Raw genomic sequence first — 22,661 nt, forward strand, 5'->3', positions numbered from 1 at the left:
TAAACGTGGAATTCCCACTCTGTGACACCCTCAGCTCCCCAAAAATTAGGGTTTTCCCTGGGATTGCTTCTCCTGTCGGGAATAAGGAAACGGGTGGGAGGATCCCACCGGGATTTGGGATTTGCTGCCATGGCTCAGCATCCCAAATCCTGATTATCCATGGCCGGGGGAGCTTCATCCCTCTGGGATTGATTCCTGACCATGGAGCCCAAAAAAAGGGAAGGGATGGATGAGGGGTGTCCGGATGGGCTCAGGACCCTCTGGAAAAACGGGAATGAGGGGCTCCGATTTGATCTCCAGGTGCCCCACGTCAGCTTTTCCATGGGGAGATTGGGAATAAATCCCGGCAGGAATGGGGCTCATCCCTCCCATTCCCTCTCTCCCTCCTCCACTCTCTGCTTTTGGGGCCGTGGGGTCCCTGAAGGGGCTCAGGACCCTCTGGAAAACTGGGAATGAGTGGGACCAGTTTGATCTCCGTGTACCCCTCTGGAAAACTGGGAATGAGTGGGACCAGTTTGATCTCCGTGTACCCCATAGCAGCTTTTCCATGGGGAAATTTAGGAACAAATCCCGGCAGGAATTGGGGTCACTCCTCCTTTGGGGCCAAGAAATCCTTGGAGGGGCTCAGGACCCTCTGGAAAACTGGGAATGGGCTGGAAGAGTGGGACCAGTTTGATCTCCAGGTGCCCCATAGCAGCTTTTCCAAGGGGAAATTCGGGAATTGGGGTCACTCCCCACTCCCCCCTCCTTTGGGGTCAAGAGTTCCTTGGAGGGGTTTGGGACCCTCTGGAAAACCGGGAATGCTGGGAGGAAAAGCAGCACCGAGACTTTGATCTCCAGGTGCCCCATATCAGCTTTTCCAAGGAGAAATTAGGGAACAAATTCCGGCAGGAATGAGGGGGGAGTTCTCCCTCTCTCCCTCCCTCCGGAGCCGCGGGGTGAAAGCTGAAAGTTGAAGAGTCCAAAGCCGTCAATCCCGACTTTCAGCCGGCGCTGGGAAAGGGAAATATTTGGATAAGGCGCGATCCGGAGCTGCCGCTGTTTACAAATCCCGATCCCACATCAAACGCGGCTCCCTTTGGGAAGCGCTTCCCGCTCTCCCGGCTCCTTTTGGGAGCTGTCACGGGAATTATTTGATGTTTCCCTCTCTCCTTTGTTTGTTTACGTTCATTAAAGCCGGGGGAAATCCATCAAACCCTTGGCTCCGGTCATCCCGGAGCGCGCGCGGCCGCAGGTGCGGAGCGGCCGGGAATGATGGAGGATCCATTTATCCCGCGGGGCGTGTGGACGGAATGACACATTCCCGATAAATCCAACCCCCTTCCCGCCCTTTTCCCTTCCCCCCGGCCCTGATGGATGAGTTCCTTATCAGGAACATGGAAAAGCCGCGGGCGAGCTCCGGCCGCGCTTCCCGGCCGGATGCGGGGGCAGAGAGGTGATCCCGGAGTTCTGCGGATTCCCGGGATGAGCCGGGATTTATGGAAGTTGTTCCCCAGCTCTGCCAAATGTCGTCTTGGATTGAATTCCAACAAATGCTGGATCCCCCTTGGATTTGCCCCATTGTGGGGAGTTATCCCAAGTTTGCCATCTTGGAATTCCCAAGTTTTTTGCCTCCAGAATTCCCGAATTTGTTGCCTCCGGAATTCCCTAAATTTGTTGCCTCTGGAATTCCCAAATTTCCTGCCTCTGGAATTCCCGAGTTTGCCACCTCCAGAATTCCCGAGTTTGCCATCTCTAGAATTCTCAAATTTATTGCCTCTGGAATTCCTGAGTTTGCAACCTCCAGAATTCCCGAGTTTGCCATCTCTAGAATTCCCAAATTTATTGCCTCTGGAATTCCTGAGTTTGCAGCCTCTGGAATTCCTGAATTTGCTGCCTCTGGAATCCCCAAATTTGCCACTTGCAAAATTCCCAAATCTGCCACCTGTGGAATTTCCGAGTTTGCTGCCTCAGGAACGGGGCCTCCAAGACCTCTCAATTCCCGGGAAAATGAGGCCTCCAAGGCCATTCCCAGGAAAATGGGGCCTCCAGGGCCTCACCATTCCCAGAAAACGAGGCCTCCAAGGCCATTCCTGGGAAAATGAGGCCGTCGGGCTAACGAGGAATGGTCGGGGCACACCTGAACGCTCCGCTGGAGCCGGAGCAAAAGTCGGGATTTACGGAGTCCCCGCGCGGACAGGAAAGGACGGGAAGTTTATCATGGATTAGGGAATTAATGGGGATGAATTCCCGCCCGCTGATGGATGGGATGGACGCTCCATTAGGGAATGATTTAGGATTTTCCGGCTCATTGTGGATCAGGGAGGGCTCGGCTGGGCAGGGCTGGGGTCGGAATGTTGGGATTGGGGAAGAGAGGGAACAGGGGAGCAATTCCAGGGATTTTTCAAGTTATGGATATATATTTTTATATTTTTATTTCCGTATTTTTTTTATTTTTATATGGATTTCTTATGGGATAATTGGGATGGAAGGGATCCTAAAGCTCATCCAGGGTCACCTCCCGCTATCCCAGGATTCCCAGCTTTTTGGGATGAGCTGGGAATGGCAGAGCCCTTCCAGGCTACGGGATGAGATCCCATGGGAAGAGCCATGATCCAGGCCAGACATGGAATCATGGGAATTGGGTTTTCCATGGGAATTGGGTTTTCCATGGAAATTGGGTTTTCCATGTCCATAACTCAACCAGATTCCAGGGAAAAGGGCAGCTCCAGCCTCATCCTGCTGAATCCTGGAACTCCAAGACCTTATTCCCTATTCCAAATCCTGGGATTTCCACCCCTGGTGCTGCTTCCCCAAAGAAGGGGCTGGAAACCTTGGAATGTGGGAATAGCAAATTCCAAGATTTTCCTTTGCTTTGCTCCCCACAGGCCTGGAGGAGATCCCACGGCCTGTCCCGTATTCCGGGAATATTCTGAAGCAAGGATACCTGGAGAAGAGATCCCGAGGTAAAACCTGGAATTCCAGGACAACATCTGGGGCTGCCACCTCAAAATTTGGGAAAATCCCAAATTTACAGCCAAAAAAACCACAGGAAATCCACAGATTTCCACTGGCAGGAGCTTCCAGGTTTTTCCGATGCCTTGCTGGGCTCATTTCGTTTTCCAGAGCGTCCAAATTAAATCCTGGAATTAAATTAAACCCGGCCCAGGCCTGGAGGGCAAAACTAATGAGGAGAAAAAGCCGGGAAAAGCTCCAGGGATTCGGGATCATCCCACATTTAATGTGGAGATAAGAGCCGGGCTCGGAATCAGCCTCGGCCTTATCTCCCCTTTCCCGTGAAAGCCACAAATTATTCCCTTCCCTAATGGGATTTTCTCGGGAATTATTTATGGGAAGAGGCACAAACAGCTCCTGGCTTCTCCCCGAGCCGAGCTCGGAGTTAGGCCTGGCTTAACTCCCGCTAATCTACGATTTAACGACATTTTCCGGAGATTTAACCCCAAACGTGTTCCCTGGCCGCATCGAATCCATGAGAAACGCATCCCAAAGGAATAAAAAAAAGGAGTATTTTCTGCTTTTCCTGATTTTTCCAGGTTTTTCCTGATTATTCCCGTTTTTTCCCCCATTTTCCAGAGCCCAGCTTTTTCGGCTCCGAGTGGCACAAGCGCTGGTGCGTCCTCACCCAACGGAATTTCCTCTACTACGCCAACGAGAGAAGTGAGTGGGGAAAGAATTCCCGACTTTTGGCTGGAAAAGAGGGATCTGACCATGGAAAACCACAATTCCCAGCTCCTGGAAAGAGAAATCCCGGCTGGATCTGGGTTTTCTTCCACTGGGGCAAAGGGAATTTTCTGGCCATTCCTCTTTCCCAGATTTTTCCTGGCATTTCCCTTTCCTGGAATTTTGCAGCCATTTTTCCTTTCCCAGAACTTCCTGGTCATTTCCCTTTCCCAGAATTTTCCAGCCATTTTCCCTTTCCCAGAATTTTCAGGCCATTCCCCTTTTCCCAGAATTTTCCAGCCATTTCCCATTCCCAGCATTTCCCGTCCATTTCAGTTTCCCAGAATTTTCTGGACATTCCCCTTTCCCGGAATTTTCCAGCATTGTGCCTCAGTTTCCCTCTGTGGATAAACCCCCCTGCTCCGCGTCCAGGGGTGGAAAAAAAGCTGGAAAATCCCAATTTTTGCCCAATTCCCTTTTCCCAGGCAAGCAGCCCAAAGGCTCCTTTCCCATCGAGCGCTACCAGGCTCGTCTGGATTCCCAGCTCCGGAAAGATTCCCGGAAAAAATGCTGCTTCCAGCTGGTCTGTCCCGGAAAACGCTCCTACGAGGTGGGAAATGGCGAGAAAATGTGAATTTTGGAGGGGAAAATGGGAATTTCAGGCTGGAAAAAGATGGGAATTTGGGGGACGAAAATGGGAATTTTGGGGGGAAAATGGGAATGGATTTCCATGGGCTTCCATGGATTTCCATGGATTAGGCCCTTCAGCTTTCCTGGGATAGCGTTTCCATTGATTTCCATGGATTTCCATGGATTTTCATGGATTTTCCCGGGATATCCTGGCTGTGCTCTGCTCCCACTCAGAGCCAGGAGATAAATCCCGGGAATGGCTTTTCCCAGTGTCCCAGGGTTGGGAACAGTGGATCCCTGTCCCCTCACCCCGAATCCCAAATCCCGGGATAACGGATTCTCCCGACAGTTCACAGCTCCGAGCCTGGCCGAGGCCCAGGATTGGGTGGAGCAGATCCAGTTCCTCCTCAAGGGTGAGTCTGGAGCAGCTCCTGGTTTTTTGGGATCTTTGGGAAGCGTTTTCCATCCACCCACACGGAATTTGGGGTCATTCCCTGGGATTTTCCCGCTTTGCTTGGGTTTTTTCCCTGTTTTTTTTCCCAGTTTTCTGTTGTCTGGTTAGGTGATCAATCCCACCCTTCTGGAATTGGGAGAATTCCCAATTTTCATCCCCTTTTCCCTCTCTCCCAGCTAGGTTTGTATGGAATTGCTCCAGTTTGAGACAGAGAAAATTCCAGAAACCCTCTGGAACTTCCCAGAACCTCTGGAACCCCGGGCTCTATCCCTTCAAATCTCTGAATTTGGGGTTATTTCCTGGGATTTCCCATCTTTCCTTGGGTTTTTCCTTGGTTTTTTGCCTGTTCGGGGTCGTTTCCAGGGATTTTCCATCTTTCCTTGGGGTTCTTCCTTGGAGTTTTGCTCATTCTCAGGCACAGGATTTGGATCTCAATCCCACCCCACTGGAATCTGGAGAATTCCCACTTTCCCATCCCGTTTTCCCATTTTCCCGGCAGACCTGAGCTCCCTGACCATTCCTTGTGATGAGGATGAGGAAGAGGAGGAGGAGCTCTCCAAGGACCGGGACAGCTCCGATTCCATGAACAATTCCCAAAATTCCACCCTGAATCTGGAAGAGACGGAGCTGGAAGGTGACGACATCTATGAGGTGCTGCCAGGTGAGCTCCCAGATTCCCAACTTTTCCTTGGAAAAACTGGAGGAAACCTCGGCCATTCCCACATCTCCGCTTTTAACCCACCAGAATTCCAAGGTTTTATCCCGTTCGTTTATTCCGAGATTTTGATGGATCTCCCAAATCCAAACCTTGTTTTTCTGGGAATTTCAGATCCAGGAATTCTGCTGGAGCAGCTCTCAGAGTTTTCATGGGTTTTCATAGATTTCCATGGAATTCCATGGGTTTCCACAGGCTTCCATTGATTTCTGTGGATTTCCATGAGTTTTCATGAGGTTTTAGTTAATATCCATAGGTTTTCCATAAGTTTTAATGGATTTCCATGGATTTTCGTGGGTTTTCACGGATTTCCATGGATTTCCATGTATTACCCTTTCCAGCTTTCCCGGGATAACCCAACTCATGGATCTTCCTTCATCCCAAACCCCGAAAAAAACCTCAGGAAAAATCCCAACCCAACTCTCCCTCCTCTCCCTTCTCCCTCCTTCTACCTCCTGACCAAAAATCACGGAAAAAAACCCAGGAGACGGGAATAGAAAAAAAAACCGGGAAAAGCCACGGAGAGATAATTTCCTCGGCGTTAATGAAGTTTTACAAAAACAGACGCGGCCGAGGCCAAATAAAATTTCACAGGTGATAAATTTTTCCAATTTCCCGGGAAGGATTCGATGGGAATGTTAAATCAGGAGTGAAGGTGTCCGTTCGGAAGCGCGGAGCGCTGCCGGGGAATTTTATCGACTGGAAAATTGAATCAAATTGCTCCATTAAAAACTTGGCTCCTCTGAGATTCCGAAGCTTCCCGGGATGCGCCGGCGGCTCCGGAGCCACCCGGGATGAGGATCCCAAAAGTGGGGTGGGAGGGAGAAGCTGAATTTTCCAAAGTTTTCCAGCTTTTTCCTTTGATTCAGTCCTGGGAAATCCAAGTGTTGGGTGGGATGGGGAAGGCAGAGCTTCACTTCCAGGCCCGATTCCAGGAAAACATTCGGATCCATCAGATTTGATTCCAGGGAAACCCCTGGATCCATCAGATTTGGTTCCAGGAAAAACCTCTGGATAGTGGAGAGGGGCTGGTCCTGTCCCCATGGATCCCATTCCTGGATTTTCCAGCTTTTTCCTTGGATTCAAACCTGGAAAATCCAAGTGCTGGGTGGGATTGGGAAGTCAGAGCTTTACTCCCAGGCCTGATTCCAGGAAAACCTCTGGATCCATCGGATTTGATGCCGGGAAAACCCGTGGATGGTGGAGAGGGGCTGGTCCTGTCCCCATGAATCCCATTCCTGGATTTTCCAGCTCCAGATTTACTGGGGATGTGCCTGGGAATGGGCAGGGATGGGAAGGGGTTTTCCCTGGATGGGAAATGGGTTTTCCATGGACAAGGATTCTCCTTTTCCCCAGGCACCTCTCTTCCCACGGGAACACCCAGAATTCACAGATTTGGTTTGTTCCTGGTGTCCACAACAATTCCTGTTTTCCATGAAAATCTTCTCCGATACTTCCTCTCTCCACAGTCAAGCTGGGAATTTTTTATTCCCAGGATTCTCTTGGAGCCCTGGGCCTGCTGGACCTGCAACATTCCTGGATTTTCCCTGATTTTTCCACTATTTTTCCCTGATTTTTCCTGCTGTTTTTCCCTCCCCAGATGAGGAGATGGAGGTGCCACTTCCAGAGGACGAGGAGAATTCTGGGAGCGGGGAAGGTAAGATCCCAATCCAAAGGATTTCCAGGAAATGAATGCAGGGGGGGATATTTTGGGATTTTGGCCACTTTGGAGCAACTTGGGCAGTGGAAAATGTGGAGAACAGGAGAATTCCCGGGATTTGATGAGGGAGACTCTTGGCAATCATGGAATTCCAGTCGGGAAGACTCTTCCCGATGGGATAAGGAAGCATCTCCCAAAATTCCTGGGAAAAAGGATGGGTTTGGGATTTTTAAATGGAATTTTTAATCCCTAAAAGGCCAGGGTGGGAATTTTGGGACGGCTTGTCCAGATCCCACTGGATATTCCCGGGATTCTTCCAATGCCCTCCTGTCCCTCTGGGAGGGAAAATTCTCGGGAAAGGAGAGAAAACTGGGACAAAACTCTTTGGGAGGCGCAGATTCCTCGGTCAGAGAGTCCATGATGAAATTCCACTAAATTCCTGGAATTTTCCAACCTCAATATTCAACATTCCCGATAGATTTGGAGCCTTTCCCATCCGGGAGGAGCTCCAGGAGAACTTCCAGCTCCAGAATCACCTCCAGGAAGATTTTTCCATTTCCCTGCAGATTTTCCATGGTTTCCTTGAATTCCCTTGGCCGTGGTGGTGTCCCATGGAATTCCTGGAATTGTCCAACCTCAATGTTCAACATTCCCAATGGATTTGGAGCCTTTCCCATCCCGGAGGAGCTCCAGGATAACTTCTGGCTCTGGAATCACCTTTCTGATCCCGTACCCGTGAATTCCTCACCACCCTGACCCTTCTGTTCCCTTTTTTTCCCAGAAAATTCCGACGAGGATTATTCCAGTTATTACCAGGGATTGTGGGATTGCCGCGGGGACAATCCCGACGAGCTCTCCTTCCAGCGGGGCGACCTCATCCGCATCCTCAGCAAGGTAGGAGCCGGAATTTTCCGGGAATTTTGGGGGAAATTTGCCTCGTTTTCCATTTGATTTCCCATTTCCAACGGGGCGACCTCATCCACATCCTCAGAGAGGTAGGAGCGGGAATTTTTCGGGATTCAGGCTCATTTTCAAGGCCAAAAGGTGCCAAAATAGCTCGAAATTAAGATTTAAAATTAAATTAATGGTGGGGAGGGGGTTTTACTGGTTTTTGCTGGGTTTTACTGGTTTTTACAGGGGTTTTTTGGGTTTCACTGGGTTTTTACTGGATTTTACTGGGCTTTGCTGGTTTTTATTGAGTTTTCAATAGTTTTACTGGGTTTCACTGAGTTTCACTGGATTTCACTGGTTTTTACTGGGTTTCACTGGTTTTTACTGGGTTTCACTGGTTTTTACTGGGTTTTACTAGGTTTTACTGGTTTTTATTGGGTTTTACTTTTTTTTTCCTGGGTTTCACTGGGTTTCACTGGTTTTTACTGGGTTTTCACTGGGTTTTATTGGTCTTTATTCATTTTCACTGGTCTTTACTGGTTTGTACTGGGTTTTCACTGTTTTTCACTGAGTTTCACTGATTTTTACTGGGTTTTACTGGGCTTTACTGGTTTTTATTGGGTTTTCACTAGTTTTTACTGGGTTTTACTGGTATTTACTGGGTTTTACAGGTTTTTGTTGGATTTTACTGGTATTTACTGGTTTTTACTGGTTTTGCTGTGTTTGGAGCCACTCTGGGTCATAATTTGGGGCTGGAAGCGCAGCTCCCACTCCTGGTGCTACATCCCGCCCTGGAAAGCTGCGGATTCCTCATTTTTGGTGCCCGATTTAGGAATTTCGTGCCCCATCCCCTGCCCTGGGATTTCCCCCAGTCCATGTTTATCCAGGGGGTTCCACATCCCGAGATTCCAGTGGGAATTCTAGAGGTCCTGAAGGCTTTTCCGGCATAAATTTGGGATGCAGGAAGCGAAGGGAGAGGCAGCGATGGGAAGAGGAGGAGGAGGAGGAGGAGGGGGAGGAGGAGGGAAAAGGTTGGGAATGTTCACTCAGCTGCGCCTTAATTCCCTTTTCAATCTTGTCCCAATTAATTTCGCGGAATTAATCTCGCGGCGGCCGCTGGCTCCGACCACGGAATAGCAGCTCCTGTAAAATCCCATCTGGCGCCTTCCCGGCCTGACATTCCCGGGAAAACTGGACACTGGGAGCGGAATGAGCTCAGGGAATCATGGAATTGTCTGGAAACCGGTCCCATCCCAGCATTCCTTGGGCACTTCCAGGGAAATTGGGCCTTGTTTTATCCCAGGAATCCCGGGAATGTTGCTCCCAAGGGATCTTGGTCCCCCTGGATCTGGGAGGTGACAAGCCCAGGGGTGCCAACAGCACATTCCCAGAGGGAGAAAACACTGGGAGTTCTTTTGGGAAATGGGAAGAGTCATTCCCACCCCTAATTCCCGTCCCTCATTCCCATCCCTGGAAGTGTCCAAGGCCAGGCTGGGCTGGGATAGCAGCCCAGATTTGAGCTCCTTCCCACCCATCTGATCCTGGAATTCCATAATCCCAATAAAAACCCGTTCCCGTGTCCCTGCTCCCAGTTCTGCTCTCGTTTTCCCATCTGGGATAATTGTGGGAAAGCAGAACCACTTCCCACTTGGAGTGGGCTTAGCTGGAAGTGACACAGTGCTCATAAAACTGGGATCTGTTCATTCCCTCAATCCCTTCCCATAAACCTGGGATCCGTTCATTCCTCTATCCCATAAAACCGGGATCTGTTCATTCCTCTATCCCATAAAACCAGGATCTGTTCATTCCTGTGTCCCATAAAACTGAGATCTGTTAATTCCCTCAATCCTTTCCCATAAAACCGAGATCTGTTCATTCCTCTATCCCATAAAACCAGGATCCGTTCATTCCCTCAATCCTTTCCCATAAAACCGGGATCTGTTCATTCCTCTATCCCATAAAACTGGGATCCGTTCATTCCCTCAATTCCTTCCCAATAAAACTGGGATACTTTCCTTCCTGTGTCCCATAAAACCGGGATCTGTTCATTCCCTCAATCCTTTTCCATAAAACCGGGATCTGTTCATTCCTCTATCCCATAAAACTGGGATCCGTTCATTCCCTCAATTCCTTCCCAATAAAACTGGGATACTTTCCTTCCTGCGTCCCATAAAACCGGCATCTGTTCATTCCTCTATCCCATAAAACCAGGATCCGTTCATTCCCTCAATCCTTTCCCATAAAACCGGGATCTGTTCATTCCTCTATCCCATAAAACCGGGATCCGTTCATTCCCTCAATCCTTTCCCATAAAACCGGGATCCGTTCATTCCCGTAAAATCGAGATCCGTTCATTCCCTCAATTCCTTCCCATAAAACCGGCAGAGGGGAGGGGCGGGAGAGAATTCCCACGTCCTGCCTGGCAGCCGAAGGCGCGGGGTGACACCTAGCGGCATTTTCCATGGATTTGGGGACCGGGACAAGCCCTGACCCCGCTCCCGTCCCCTCCATGCCCGGAGGCGGCTCGGGATGAGCCCGGGCCGGGCTCAGCTGCGCTCGGATCCCGGGAATGATCCCACTGGGAATGGCGGCAGCGCCGGGATGGGGGCAGCTGGAAGGCAGCGGTCACCCCTCGGTCACTGCCTGGTCACCCTCTGGTCACCCCCCGGTCACTGCCTGGTCGCCCCTCAGTCACTGTCTGGTCACCCTCTGGTCACCCCCTGGTCACTCCTGGTCACCCTCTGGTCACTCTTGGTCACCCCTCGGTCACTCCCAATCACCCCCTGATCACTCCTGGTCACTCCGGATCACTCCTGGTCACCCCTGGTCACTCCTGGTCACCCCCCGGTCACCTCTGGTCACTCTCAATCACCCCTGGTCACTCCTGGTCACCCCTCTGTCACTGCCTGGTCACCCCTGGTTACCCCCCAGTCACTCTTGGTCACTCCCTGGTCACTCCCTGGTCAGTCCTGGTCACCCCTGGTCACCCCCTGGTCACCCCCTGGTCACCCCTGGTCACTCCTGGTCATTCCCAGTCACTCCTGGTCACTCCCTGGTCACTCCCTGGTCACCCCTGGTCACTCTCAATCCCCCCTGGTCATTCCTGGTCACTTCTGGTCACTTTTGGTCACTCCTGGTCACCCCCCAGGACAGGGAAAGGGTTGAGTCTGATCCCAAATTTTCCCCATCCACGGGAACTCACCTGCGCGTTCCCGATCCCGAATCCCAAATTTTCCCCCCATCCACAAGGCCTCAAGTTCCAATCCCTGATCTTGAATCCCAAATTTTGGTGCTTCATCCCAAATTTTCCCCACCCATATTCACCTACAAATCCAGGATGCTTCATCCCAAATTTTGGTGTTTGCTTCATCCCAAATTTTGGTGCTTCATCCCAAATTTTCCTCCATCCAGAGGGATTCACCTGCACATTCCTGGGATAAAACCTACCCGGGAAAAGCGGGAATTCCGTCCTTACTTCCAGGAATTCCAGGGATAAACCCTCTCCATTCCTTATCCCATAAATCCCGGGAATGTGGAGGCTGCCAGGGCCAGAATTCCCGGGATTTCTGGGATATTCCAGAGTTTCCTTTGGAATTCCTCACCAGGAACATCGGCGGCCCAGGGTGGGACAATTCCAAAGGATCCGGGAAAACCGAGAGGGAATTTGGGATCAGAGCCTTGGGAATTTCCTGGGATGGGCCATGGGTGGGAAAATTAATTAATTTAATCAATGTAATAAAATGAATTCATTTATTAATGGAATAAAGCAATTAATAAATAAGGAAATTCCTCAATTCTAAATTAATTCTAAATTAATTCTGAATTGTTAAATCAAGAGGTGGATTAGTGATAAATTAATAAATCAGGGGAAGAAATTAATTATCTATTAATAAATTAACATATATATATTTTATATATATATTTTATATTTTATATTTTAAAATAGAAATTTAAAATTCTTGTGGTTTTGTATTTTACATTTTACATTTTGCATTCTGCATTTTAATTTTAAATTTTACTCTTTTTACTTTCTCTTTTATATTTTAATTTTTGTATTATTATATTTCACATTTTACATTTTGCATTTTGCACTTTAAACTTTACATTTTTTACTTCGCATTTTTAATTTTAATTTTTGTATTTTATACTTTACATTTTACGTTTTAATTTTTATATTTTGTATTTTGTACTTTATATTTTTTTTCATTTTTTAAGTTATATTTTAATTTTTATAATTTACTTTTTACATTTTATATTTTTATTTTTTCATTCTCTATCCTACCTCGATTCCATCCACCCACACCCACCCCTGCCGGTAGATTCGGGAATTTTTACATGGAAAAAGCGGGAAAAACAGAGAAACTGCGGGAATGAAACCAATCCCAATTATCCAAAACATCCCCGGAAAGGCTGAAATCCCAGAAATCCCAGAAATCCCGGAAATCCCAGAAATCCCAAAAATCCCCAACATCCCGGAAATCCTGGAAATCCCGGAAATCCCGGAAATCCTGGAAATCCCAGAAATCCCAAACATCCCGGAAATCCCAGAAACCCCGGAAATCCTGGAAATCCCGGAAATCCTGGAAATTCCGGAAATCCCAAAAATCCCCAACATCCCGGAAATCCTGGAAATCCCGGAAATCCCGGAAACCCCAGAAATCCCAGAAATCCCCGAAATCCCGGAAATCCTGGAAATCCCGGAAATCCTGGAAATTCCGGAAATCCCAAAAATCCCCAACATCCCGGAAATCCTGGAAATCCCAGAAATCCCAGAAATCCCCGAAATCCCGGAAATCCCCGGGCTCCTTTTCCCTGTGCTGATCCCAAATCCCGGCGGGAATTCTGCCCCTTGGGAATCCACAGAATTCCCAACCCCTTCCCACAGATCCCAAACAAATCCCGAGTTTAAAACGATCCCAAAAAAACCCTAAAATCCGGGATGGGAGGAGCTGAGGGGAGCCTGGATTTGGGAGAAATATGGGAATTCTCCAGTCCCAAATCCCTCTGATCCCGTCCTTTATTCCCATTTTTTAAAAATCCCATTTCCAAGCTGTAAATAAAGGAAGATCCCGGTTTTATGGACAGGGAAAATGGAATTGGGAATCCCTAAATAAGTCTGGAATTCCAGATTCTTCCCAGGAATTGTCTCCAATTAATGCGGGAATTCATCCCAAGGATTCCCGGGATGGGGGAATTCAAGGATGAGATTCCCGTCCTTTTCCTGCTTTTCCCACTGGATTTGGGATTCTGGGATGCGGGATTGGGGTCCCGGCTCTGGGTTGGGATTTGGGAATGGGATCCTTGGGATTCCCCGTGCAAAGGATGAGGGGAAAGATTCCCAGTGATCCCAATCCCGGGAAAAGGGGGAGCCCCATCCCAGTGACCTCCAGTTTGGGATTAGAGGGGAAAACCCGATCCCAGTGACTCCCAGTTTGGGATGAGAGTGGGGAACACATTCCCAGTGATCCCAATCCCAGTTCTCCCAGTTCCCCCAATCCCAGTCCTGCCCCCATGGAACAATCCCGGTGACATTTTTAGGGGGGAGGCGACCCCCAGGAATTCTCTGGAAAGGGATTTTTGGTGGGATTTTAAATGGGATTTTTAATGGGAATTTTTATCTAATTTTTGATGGGATTTTTAATCGGAATTTTTAAGTCGGATTTTGGATCAGATTTTTGATCGGATTTTTGGGTGGGATTTTTGATGGGATCTTCGATTGGATTTTCAATGGGATTTTTGGATGGGATTTTTAATGAGATTTTTTAATGGGATTTTCCATGGGGTTTTTGATCGGATCCATCCCAGAACTGACACTTGCTGCTCCCAAATCCTCACCCCACTGCCTTATCCAGAGATTCAGGATTTGGGATAAAATTATTATTATTTTTATTATTTTATTTATTTTTATTTTTATTTTTATTTTTATTTTTATTTTTATTTTTATTTTTATTTTTATTTTTATTTTTGTTTTTATTTTTAATTATTATCCCCGCAGCTCCGAACTCCTCCAGCCTCTCCTCTCCATCACGCAAAAACATTCGGCTGCAGAGCAAATTTGGGAAAACGGAGCTTGCGATAAACCGAATTAAAAAAAAAAAAAAAAATCACTCCCGCTCTTTTATTTTATTTCATTTTCTTTTCCTCCCGCTGGGATAGGTGGGAAAGATTAATTTTTTATTTTTTTTTTTCCTCTCTCCCTCACAATTTTACCATTAACTCGAGCCGAGAAGTTTTGCCGGTGAAAAACGGCCAAATCTTGATTTTTTTTTTTTTTTGTTGTTGTTGTTCTTCTTCTTCCCCCGCTCCGCAGCGACGTTATTAAAATGCTAATTTAAACAGAATAAAAAAAAAAAAAAAAAAAAAAAAAGAGTTAAATATCTGGCGGTGCCTAATTGCAACCCATAATGAGCTCTGGAAATGCGAGTGGCCCCCGACACACGGAGAGCATCAAGAGCCGCCCGACACCTCATTAGCGGCCGCCTTCATTAATTCTGCCGGCCCCGCGCTGACCCCGGCGAGCGCAGGTGGAGCCGAGGTGGCCCCGGGGAGGCGGCAGCGAGCCCGGCTCCGGTTACCGCGGCAACGCGGGGGATGCGCCCGAGCCCCGGCGGCTCCTCGGGGGTCCCCGAGCTGCGCTGGAGAGCCCCGAGTTCATCGCCGGTGGTCTGGGGTGGGGTGGAGGGGGATGTGGAGGTGTGAGACCCCCTAATTCTGGAATATTCATTCCCTAATTCTGGCAATTAACGCCCCAATTAGGGCAATTTACTCCCCAATTCAGGAATATTAACCCCCCTCGATTCCGGAATATTTCCCCCCAGTTCATCGCCGGTGGTCTGGGGGGGATGGAGGTGTGAGACCCCTAATTCTGGAATATTTATCCCCTAATTCTGGAATATTCATTCCCTAATTCTGGCAATTAACCCCCGAGTTCATCGCCGGTGGTCTGGGGGGGATGGAGGTGTGAGACCCCCAATTCTGGAATATTTATTCCCTAATTCAGGAATATTTCCCCCCAGTTCATTGCCGGTGGTCTGGGGGATGTGGAGATGTGAGCCCCCCTAACTCTGGAATATTTATCCCCTAATTCTGGAATATTAACCCCCCCAATTCGGGCAATTTACCCCCCAGTTCCACAATATTAACCCTCCCCAATTCAGGAATATTTCCCCCCTGTTCATCGCCGGTGGTCTGGGGGGGATGGAGCTGTGAGCCCCCCTAATTCTGGAAGATTTATTCCCTAATTCTGGCAATTAACCCTCCAATTCCGGCAATTTACCCCCTAATTCCGGAATATTAACCCCCCGAATTCATCGCCGGTGGTCTGGGAGGTGTGGAGGTGTGAGCCCCCCTAATTCTGGCATATTTATTCCCTAATTCTGGAATATTAACCCCCGAGTTCATCGCCGGTGGTCTGGGGGATGTGGAGATGTGAGACCCCCCAATTCTGGAATATTTATTCCCTAATTCTGGCAATTAACCCCCGAGTTCATCGCCGGTGGTCTGGGGGGTGTGGAGATGTGAGCCCCCTAATTCTGGAATATTTATCCCCTAATTCTGGCAATTTATCCCCCCAATTCCACAATATTAACCCTCCCCAATTCCGGAATATTAAACCCTCCCCCTCCCCAATTCCGGAATATTAACCCCCCTCGATTCAGGAATATTTCCCCCCACTTCATCGCCGGTGGTCTGGGGGGTGTGGAGGTGTGAGCCCCCCGAATTCTGGAATATTTATCCCCTAATTCTGGCAATTAACCCCCCAGTTCCAGAATATTAACCCCCTCGATTCCGGAATATTTCCCCCCGAGCTCATCCCCGGTGGTCTGGGGGGTGATGGAGGTGTGAGCCCCCCTAATTCCGGCAATTTACCCCCCCAGTTCTTGCACATTTACCCCTAATTTTGGGGTATTTATCCCCCCAGTTCCGGCATATTTACCTCCCCATTTCCGGAATATTTCCCCCCGATTTCGGCAAATTTACACCCCCAATTCGGGAATGTTTGCCCCCAATTCTGGTGTATTTTACCCCCGTCCCAATTGCGGAATATTTCCCACCCACCCACCCCAATTCCAGCACATTTCCCCCCCAAATTCCATAATATTTCTTCCCTCCAATTCCAACATCCCTGAAACTCCAAATCCCCGAGTTCATCCCTGGTGGTTTTGGGGAGTCCTGAACCCCCCCCCAATTCCGGCAATTTACCCCAAATTCTGGAATATTTTCCCTCAATTCCATCATATTCCTCTCCCCCCCCCCCCCCCCCCCCCCAGATCCAGCACATTTTATTTTTATTCTTATTTTCTTTTTATTTTTGCACCTCCTCTTCCTCCCCCCTAACTCGAGCAACTCAAGACCCCAAATCCCTGGGAATTCCTGCCGAATCCCCCTGCCCTCCCTGCACCCCCAGATCCTCCTGAGCCCCAAACATTCCAGGATCCCCAATCCCTGCACTCCTGAACCTCCAAATCCAACATTCCCGCACCCCCAAACCCTCTCAGCGACTTCCCACACATTTATTTTTAAATTCTTATTCTTACTCTTACTTATTATTTTTTTATTATTATTTTAATCTTCGTTTTTATTTTTAATTCTTTTAAAATTTTTTTCTTATTTTTGCACCTCCTCTTCGTCCCCCCCTAACCCGAGCAACTCAAGACCCCAAATCCCTGGGAATTCCTGCCGAATCCCAGCCCGTGCCCTCCCCCTGCCCTCCCTGCACCCCCAGATCCTCCTGAGCCCCAAACATTCCAGGATCCCCAATCCCTGCACTCCTGAATCTCCAAATCCAACATTCCTGCACCCCCAAACCCTCTCAGCGACTTCCCACACATTTATTTTTAAATTCTTATTCTTACTCTTATTCTTATTTTTTTTTTATTTTTAATTTTTTTTAAATTACTTTTTATTTTTGCAACTCCTCTTCCTCCCCCCCTTAACCCGAGCAACTCAAGACCCCAAATCCCTGGGAATTCCTGCCGAATCCCAGCCCGTGCCCTCCCCCTGCCCTCCCTGTACCCCCAGATCCTCCTGAACCCCAGACATTGCAGGGTCCCGAGCATCCCCCCTGCCCTCCCTGCACCCCCGAATCTCCAAATCCAACATTCCTGCACCCCCAAACCCTCTCAGCGACTTCCCACAGATTTATTTTTAAATTCTTATTCTTACTCTTACTCTTACTCTTATTTTTATTTTTATCTTCATTTTTATTTTTAATTTTTTTTAAATTACTTTTTATTTTTGCACCTCCTCTTCCTCCCCCCCTTAACCCGAGCAACTCAAGACCCCAAATCCCTGGGAATTCCTGCCGAATCCCAGCCCGTGCCCTCCCCCTGCTCTCCCTGTACCCCCAGATCCTCCTGAGCCCCAGACATTGCAGGGTCCCGAGCATCCCCCCAATCCCTGCACCCCCGAATCTCCAAATCCAACATTCCTGCACCCCCAAACCCTCCCAGCGACTTCCCACAGATTTATTTTTTAATTCTTATTCTTACTCTTACTCTTATTCTTATTTTTTTCTTCATTTTTATTTTTAATTTTTTTTAAATTACTTTTTATTTTTGCACCTCCTCTTCCTCCCCCCCTTAACCCGAGCAACTCAAGACCCCAAATCCCTGGGAATTCCTGCCGAATCCCAGCCCGTGCCCTCCCCCTGCCCTCGCCGTGCCCCCCGTTCCGCCGTGCACTCCAGATGAACCGGCGCCGTGGCGGCAATGGCCCTTGAAGCGCCGCCGAGGTGATTTAGGAGAATATTAAAGGCGATGCGGAGCTTCGGCGGCGCCTCTCTCGGGGCGAGCGGCACGAACGGCGGCACAGATGGGCCCAGCAGATGAAACATTTCCGTCACATCGTCCCCCAGCCGCGCTCGCCGCCTCGGGCGTGGAATAAAGATGGAGCCGCGGCTTCCCGGGCCTTGGCGGGGGTTTGGGCTGGCCCCCGGTGTCACCTCGGTGTCACCTCGGTGTCACCAGGTTGGGTGTTTTTATTGGGGAATTGCTGAGTGGATAAATCCTGGATCTTTGGGATGTGTGGGCTGTGATGGGATGGGGCATGGAGACCCCGGTGGAATGGGACAGCTGGACCCTCCTAGGATGGGACATGGAGACCCCAATAGGATGGGACAGATCCTGGTGGGAGGGGACACCTGGACCCTCCTAGGATGGGACATCTGGATCTCCTGGGATGGGACACCTGGATCCTGATGGGACCTGGACCCTCCTAGGATGGGACATGGAGACCCCAGTGGGATGGGCTGGATCCTGGTGGGATGGGACACCTGGACCCGTCAGGGATGGGACAGATCCTGTTCAGACAGGACACTTGGATCATCCTGGGATGGGACACCTGGATCCTGGTGGGACCTGGACTCTCTTAGGATGGGTCATGGAGACCCTGGTGGGATGGGACAGATACTGGTGGGATGAGACACATGGATCCTGATGGGATTGGACATGGAGACCCCAATGGGATGGGATGGATCCTGGTGGGAGGGGACACCAGGACCCTCCTAGGATGGGACATCTGGATCTCCTGGGATGGGACACCTGGATCTCCTGGGATGGGACATGGAGACCCCAATAGGATGGGATGGATCCTGGTGGGATGGGACACGTGGATCCTGATGGGACCTGGACTCTCCTAGGATTGGACATGGAGACCCCAATGGGATGGGACAGATCCTGGTGGGATGGGACACCTGGACCCTCCTGGAATGGGACACACAGATCCTGATGGGACCTGTACCCTTCTAGGATGGGACATGGAGACCCCAATGGCATGAGATGGATCCTGGTGGGAGGGGACACCAGGACCCTCCTAGGATGGGACACCTGGATCTCCTGGGATGGGACACGTGGATCCTAATGGGATGGGGCATGGAGACCCCAATGGGATGGGATGGATCCTGGTGGGATGGGACACGTGGATCCTGGTGGGATAGGATTCCCAGTTTGGGGATTCCTGGGAATGGGGAGGATGGGGTTGGGGTGACCTTAAATCCAGTTCCCAGCTTTGAAATTTGAAATCTTTGGAAAGATTCCAAATTTCCTGATTCCTGCTGATTTCTGGGAATGGGGATGATGCTCTGCTTCCCAGCTCATTCCCAGGGATGGAGAGAGTGGGGTTGGGGTGACCCCTAAATCCAATTCCCAGCAACCCTAAATCCATTCCCAGCCTCGGAAAGGAGTCAGATTCCCAATTTCCCGATTCCTGCTGATCGCCGGGAACGGGGATGACGCTGCTCCGCTTCCCAGTGCTCCCAGTTCCCCCCTGTCCCCCCCTCCAATCCCATCCCCTTTTCCTCCCGGGAATCTCTTTCCCCACCCACCCGCTCCTTTCCAGCCCTTTCCATAAAACCTCTCGAAATTCCCTCCTTCCCCAGCCTAATTAACGCCTAATTAACGAAATTCCAACAAAACCCCATCCTCACCCTCCTCCTCCTCCTCCTCTCCCGCTTTCCCAAAAAAAAAAAAAAAAAAAAAACCTCAAAAAACAAAACCAAAAAAACAAAACCCAGGAATTCCAGCGAGCTGGGAAGGAGCGGGAGCAGAGTTCACGCAGCTCAGCCGTGCCAGGGCTCGGCGCTAATGATTTAATAAAAATTAGCATAATTAACGAACATCTGCACGAGGCAGCGCGGGGCAATTTGGCAGCGCGAGACGAGGACTCGAGCGTTATTGCCGCGAGTTTAATGCGCTTTTAATTCGTCCTGGCCCCGCGCGGGGGGAGGAAACGACGGCTGGGCTGCCGAGAGTTTGGGGGGTTTTTTTCCATCCCTTCGGAGGATGAAAATTCCCGGGATTTATCCCGGGATCCATTGGAGCAGAAATGGTTTTAAAAATTCGAGTTGCGAAAGCGGCGTTGAGGTTGCGGAGTGGCCGAGGAGCGGCTCAGCCCGCGGGGTTTTAGGGATAAATTCGGGGGTTTAGGGATAAATTTGGGTTTTTTTCCATCCCTTTGGATGCTGAAAAATCCCGAGATTTATCCCGAGATTCGGCAGAGAAGGAATTTTAAAATTTTTTTAAATTGGGGTTGCAAAAGTGGGATTGGGATTGCAGAGTGGGCGCGGGGCGGCTCAGCCCGCGGGGTTTTAGGGGATAAATTCGAGGTTTTAGGGATAAATTCGGGGTTTTAGGGATAAATTCGGGGTTTTTTCCATCCCTTCGGAGGATGAAAAATCCCAGGATTTATCCCAGGATTCATTCCAGCAGAAATGGTTTTAAAAATTCGGGTTGCGAATGCGGCGTTGAGGTTGCGGAGTGGCCGAGGAGCGGCTCAGCCCGCGGGGTTTTAGGGATAAAATCGGGGTTTTTAGGGATAAATTTGGGTTTTTTTTCCATCCCTTCAGAGGGTGAAAAATCCCGAGATTCAGTTAAAAAAAGGAATTTTTAAAAAATTGGGGTTGCAAAAGTGGGGATTGGGGTTGCGGAGTGGCCGAGGAGCGGCTCAGCCCGCGGGGTTTTCGGAGTAAATTCGGATTTTAGGGATAAATTCGGATTTTAGGAATAAATTCGAATTTTAGGGATAAATTTGTGGGTTTTTTTCCATCCCTTTGATGCTGAAAAATCCCGAGATTTATCCTGAGATTTATCCGAGAAGGAATTTTTTTTTTTTTAATTGGGATTGCGGGGCGGCTCAGCCCGCGGGGTTTTAGGAGTAAATTCGGATTTTAGGGATAAATTCGGATTTTTCCTTAAATCCCACGGAAATCCGGGAAAAGGGAAAGTTTCCCAGGAAAATCCCGCTGGAGACGCTCCCAGAATTCCAGGCTGGGAGCTGGAATTTGGGATTAAACCCCAAAAACATCAGGATATGAATTAAACCTTGAATTCCCGAGCAAACCCCAAACCACGACCCAGAGGATTTGGAATATTTTTGTGGGATTTGGGATATTTTTTGTGAGGTTCAAGGCATTTTTTTTTGTGGATTTGGAATACATCTGTGAGGTTCGGGGTATTTCTGTGGGGTTTGTGGTATTTTTTCGGAATTTGGGTTATTTTTGTGGGATTTGGGGTATTTCTGTGGGGTTTGGGGTATTTTTGCGGGATTTGGGGTATTTCTGCAGAATTTGGGTTATTTTTGTGGGATTTGGGGTGTTTCTCTGGGATTTGGGGTATTTCTTATGGGGTTTGGAGTATTTTTTGTGGAGTTTGAGGTATTTCTGCGGGATTTTGGGGTCGGAGCCCCAAAGGAAGGGTCTGACCCCAATCCCGGCCCCACAGGAATATCACAGGTACGGCTGGTGGGTCGGGGAGCTCGGTCAGGAAATTGGGATCGTCCCGAGGGAATTCCTGGAACCCGCCTTCGACCTGGAGGAGTGACCGGGACAGGTGAGGGCTGTGGGGTCGGGTTTGGGGTGCGGGGTCGGGTTTATGGGGTCTGGGGTGTGGGATTTGGAGTTTTGGGGTCAGGTTTGGGGTGCGTGTTTTGGGTCTGGGGTTTGGGATTTGAAGTTTGGGGTCAGGTTTGGGGTGCGGGGTTTGGAGTTTGGGATGTGGGGTTTGGGGTTTTGGGTTTTGGGTCTGGGCTTTGGGGTTTGGGGTCAGGCTTTGGGTTTGGGGTGTGGGCTGTGAGGTTGGGGTTTGGGGTCAGGTTTGGGGTCCGGGGTTTGGGGTCAGGCTTTGGGTTTGGGGTGTGGGGTTGGGGTTTGGGGTCAGGTTTGGGGTCCGGGGTTTGGGGTCAGGTTTTGAGTTTGAGGTGCAGAATTTGGGGTTTTGGATCCGGGGTTTGGGATTTGGGGTTTGGGCTGCGGTGCCTGAGGTCAGGTTTGGGGTTTGGGGTGCGGGTTTGGGGTTTGGGATTTGGGGTCACGGTGTCTTTGTCTCCATCCCCGGTTTTCCCGAACCAGGAACGGCAGCGGCAGCGCGGGGACGGCACCAGCCCGGTCCACAGCATTCCCTGGATCCCAAATCCCACAAATCCCAAAAATCCCATGGGATTCCTCAGCAGGACCCAGCGCTGGCACCGAGCGGATTTATCCCAAAAATCCCCCCCGGAGCCATTCCATGGGGAAACTGAGGCACGCATCCCTCTTATCCCAAAAATCCCAATTCCCCGGAGATCTATCCCGCTTTTCCGGGGTCAATCCCAAATTTCCTGGAGATCCGAAATCCAGGTGTTCCCCCATCCCAAATCCAGGTGTTCCCCCATCCCAAATCCAGGTGTTCTCCCGTCCCAAATCCAGGTGTTCTCCCTCAATAAATTCCTTTTTCCTCTCCAAGTTTGGCTGCTCCGGGAACGGCCGGGAATTACCGGGAATTATCGGGAATTATCGGGTATTACCGGGAATTACCGGGAATTATCGGGAATGGCCCCTTTGCTGTGAGGGTGAATCCAGCGCATCCTCCTCCTGCTTTCCCTGCTTTTCCTGCTTTTTTCCCCCCCTCCTTTTCCTGCTTTTCCTGCTTTTCCTGGTTTCCCTTCCCTCCCGCACTTGGCTGCGGGGCCGCTAGATGGTGGTAGGGCCCTGCCGGCTCTGGAATTCCCGAACTGGGCTCCGATCCCTCTGGAATTCCCGAACTGGGCTCCGATCCCTCTGGAGCAGATCCTTGGGCTGGGATCAGATCCATGGATTCAGAGTGGATCCCTGAATTCACATCAGATCCCTGGGTTCGGGTTGGATCCATAGATTTGGATTGGATCCCTGGATTCGGGTT

General features: G+C 49.7%; 1 protein-coding gene across 2 annotated transcripts in view; it reads left to right on the plus strand.

Moving 5' to 3' along the window:
* The window catches only part of SKAP1 (src kinase associated phosphoprotein 1), an 88,590-nt gene extending 66,371 nt beyond the window's left edge, over positions 1–22,219 (plus strand). Inside the window, exons 5-13 of one of the 2 annotated variants that reach the window (XM_088179661.1) lie at positions 2,868–2,945; positions 3,574–3,657; positions 4,146–4,270; positions 4,640–4,703; positions 5,244–5,405; positions 7,060–7,116; positions 7,901–8,013; positions 21,228–21,335; positions 21,854–22,219. In XM_088179661.1, the coding sequence (XP_088035787.1) occupies positions 2,868–2,945; positions 3,574–3,657; positions 4,146–4,270; positions 4,640–4,703; positions 5,244–5,405; positions 7,060–7,116; positions 7,901–8,013; positions 21,228–21,326 (782 nt within the window). In that variant the 3' untranslated portion in view covers positions 21,327–21,335; positions 21,854–22,219. The other variant, XM_088179662.1, reaches the window with a different exon arrangement.
* The last annotated feature ends 442 nt before the right edge of the window (positions 22,220–22,661 follow it).

This window comes from Sturnus vulgaris, chromosome 27 (genome assembly GCF_052056855.1).
Source record: "Sturnus vulgaris isolate bStuVul1 chromosome 27, bStuVul1.hap1, whole genome shotgun sequence".
NCBI classification, from domain to species: domain Eukaryota; kingdom Metazoa; phylum Chordata; class Aves; order Passeriformes; family Sturnidae; genus Sturnus; species Sturnus vulgaris.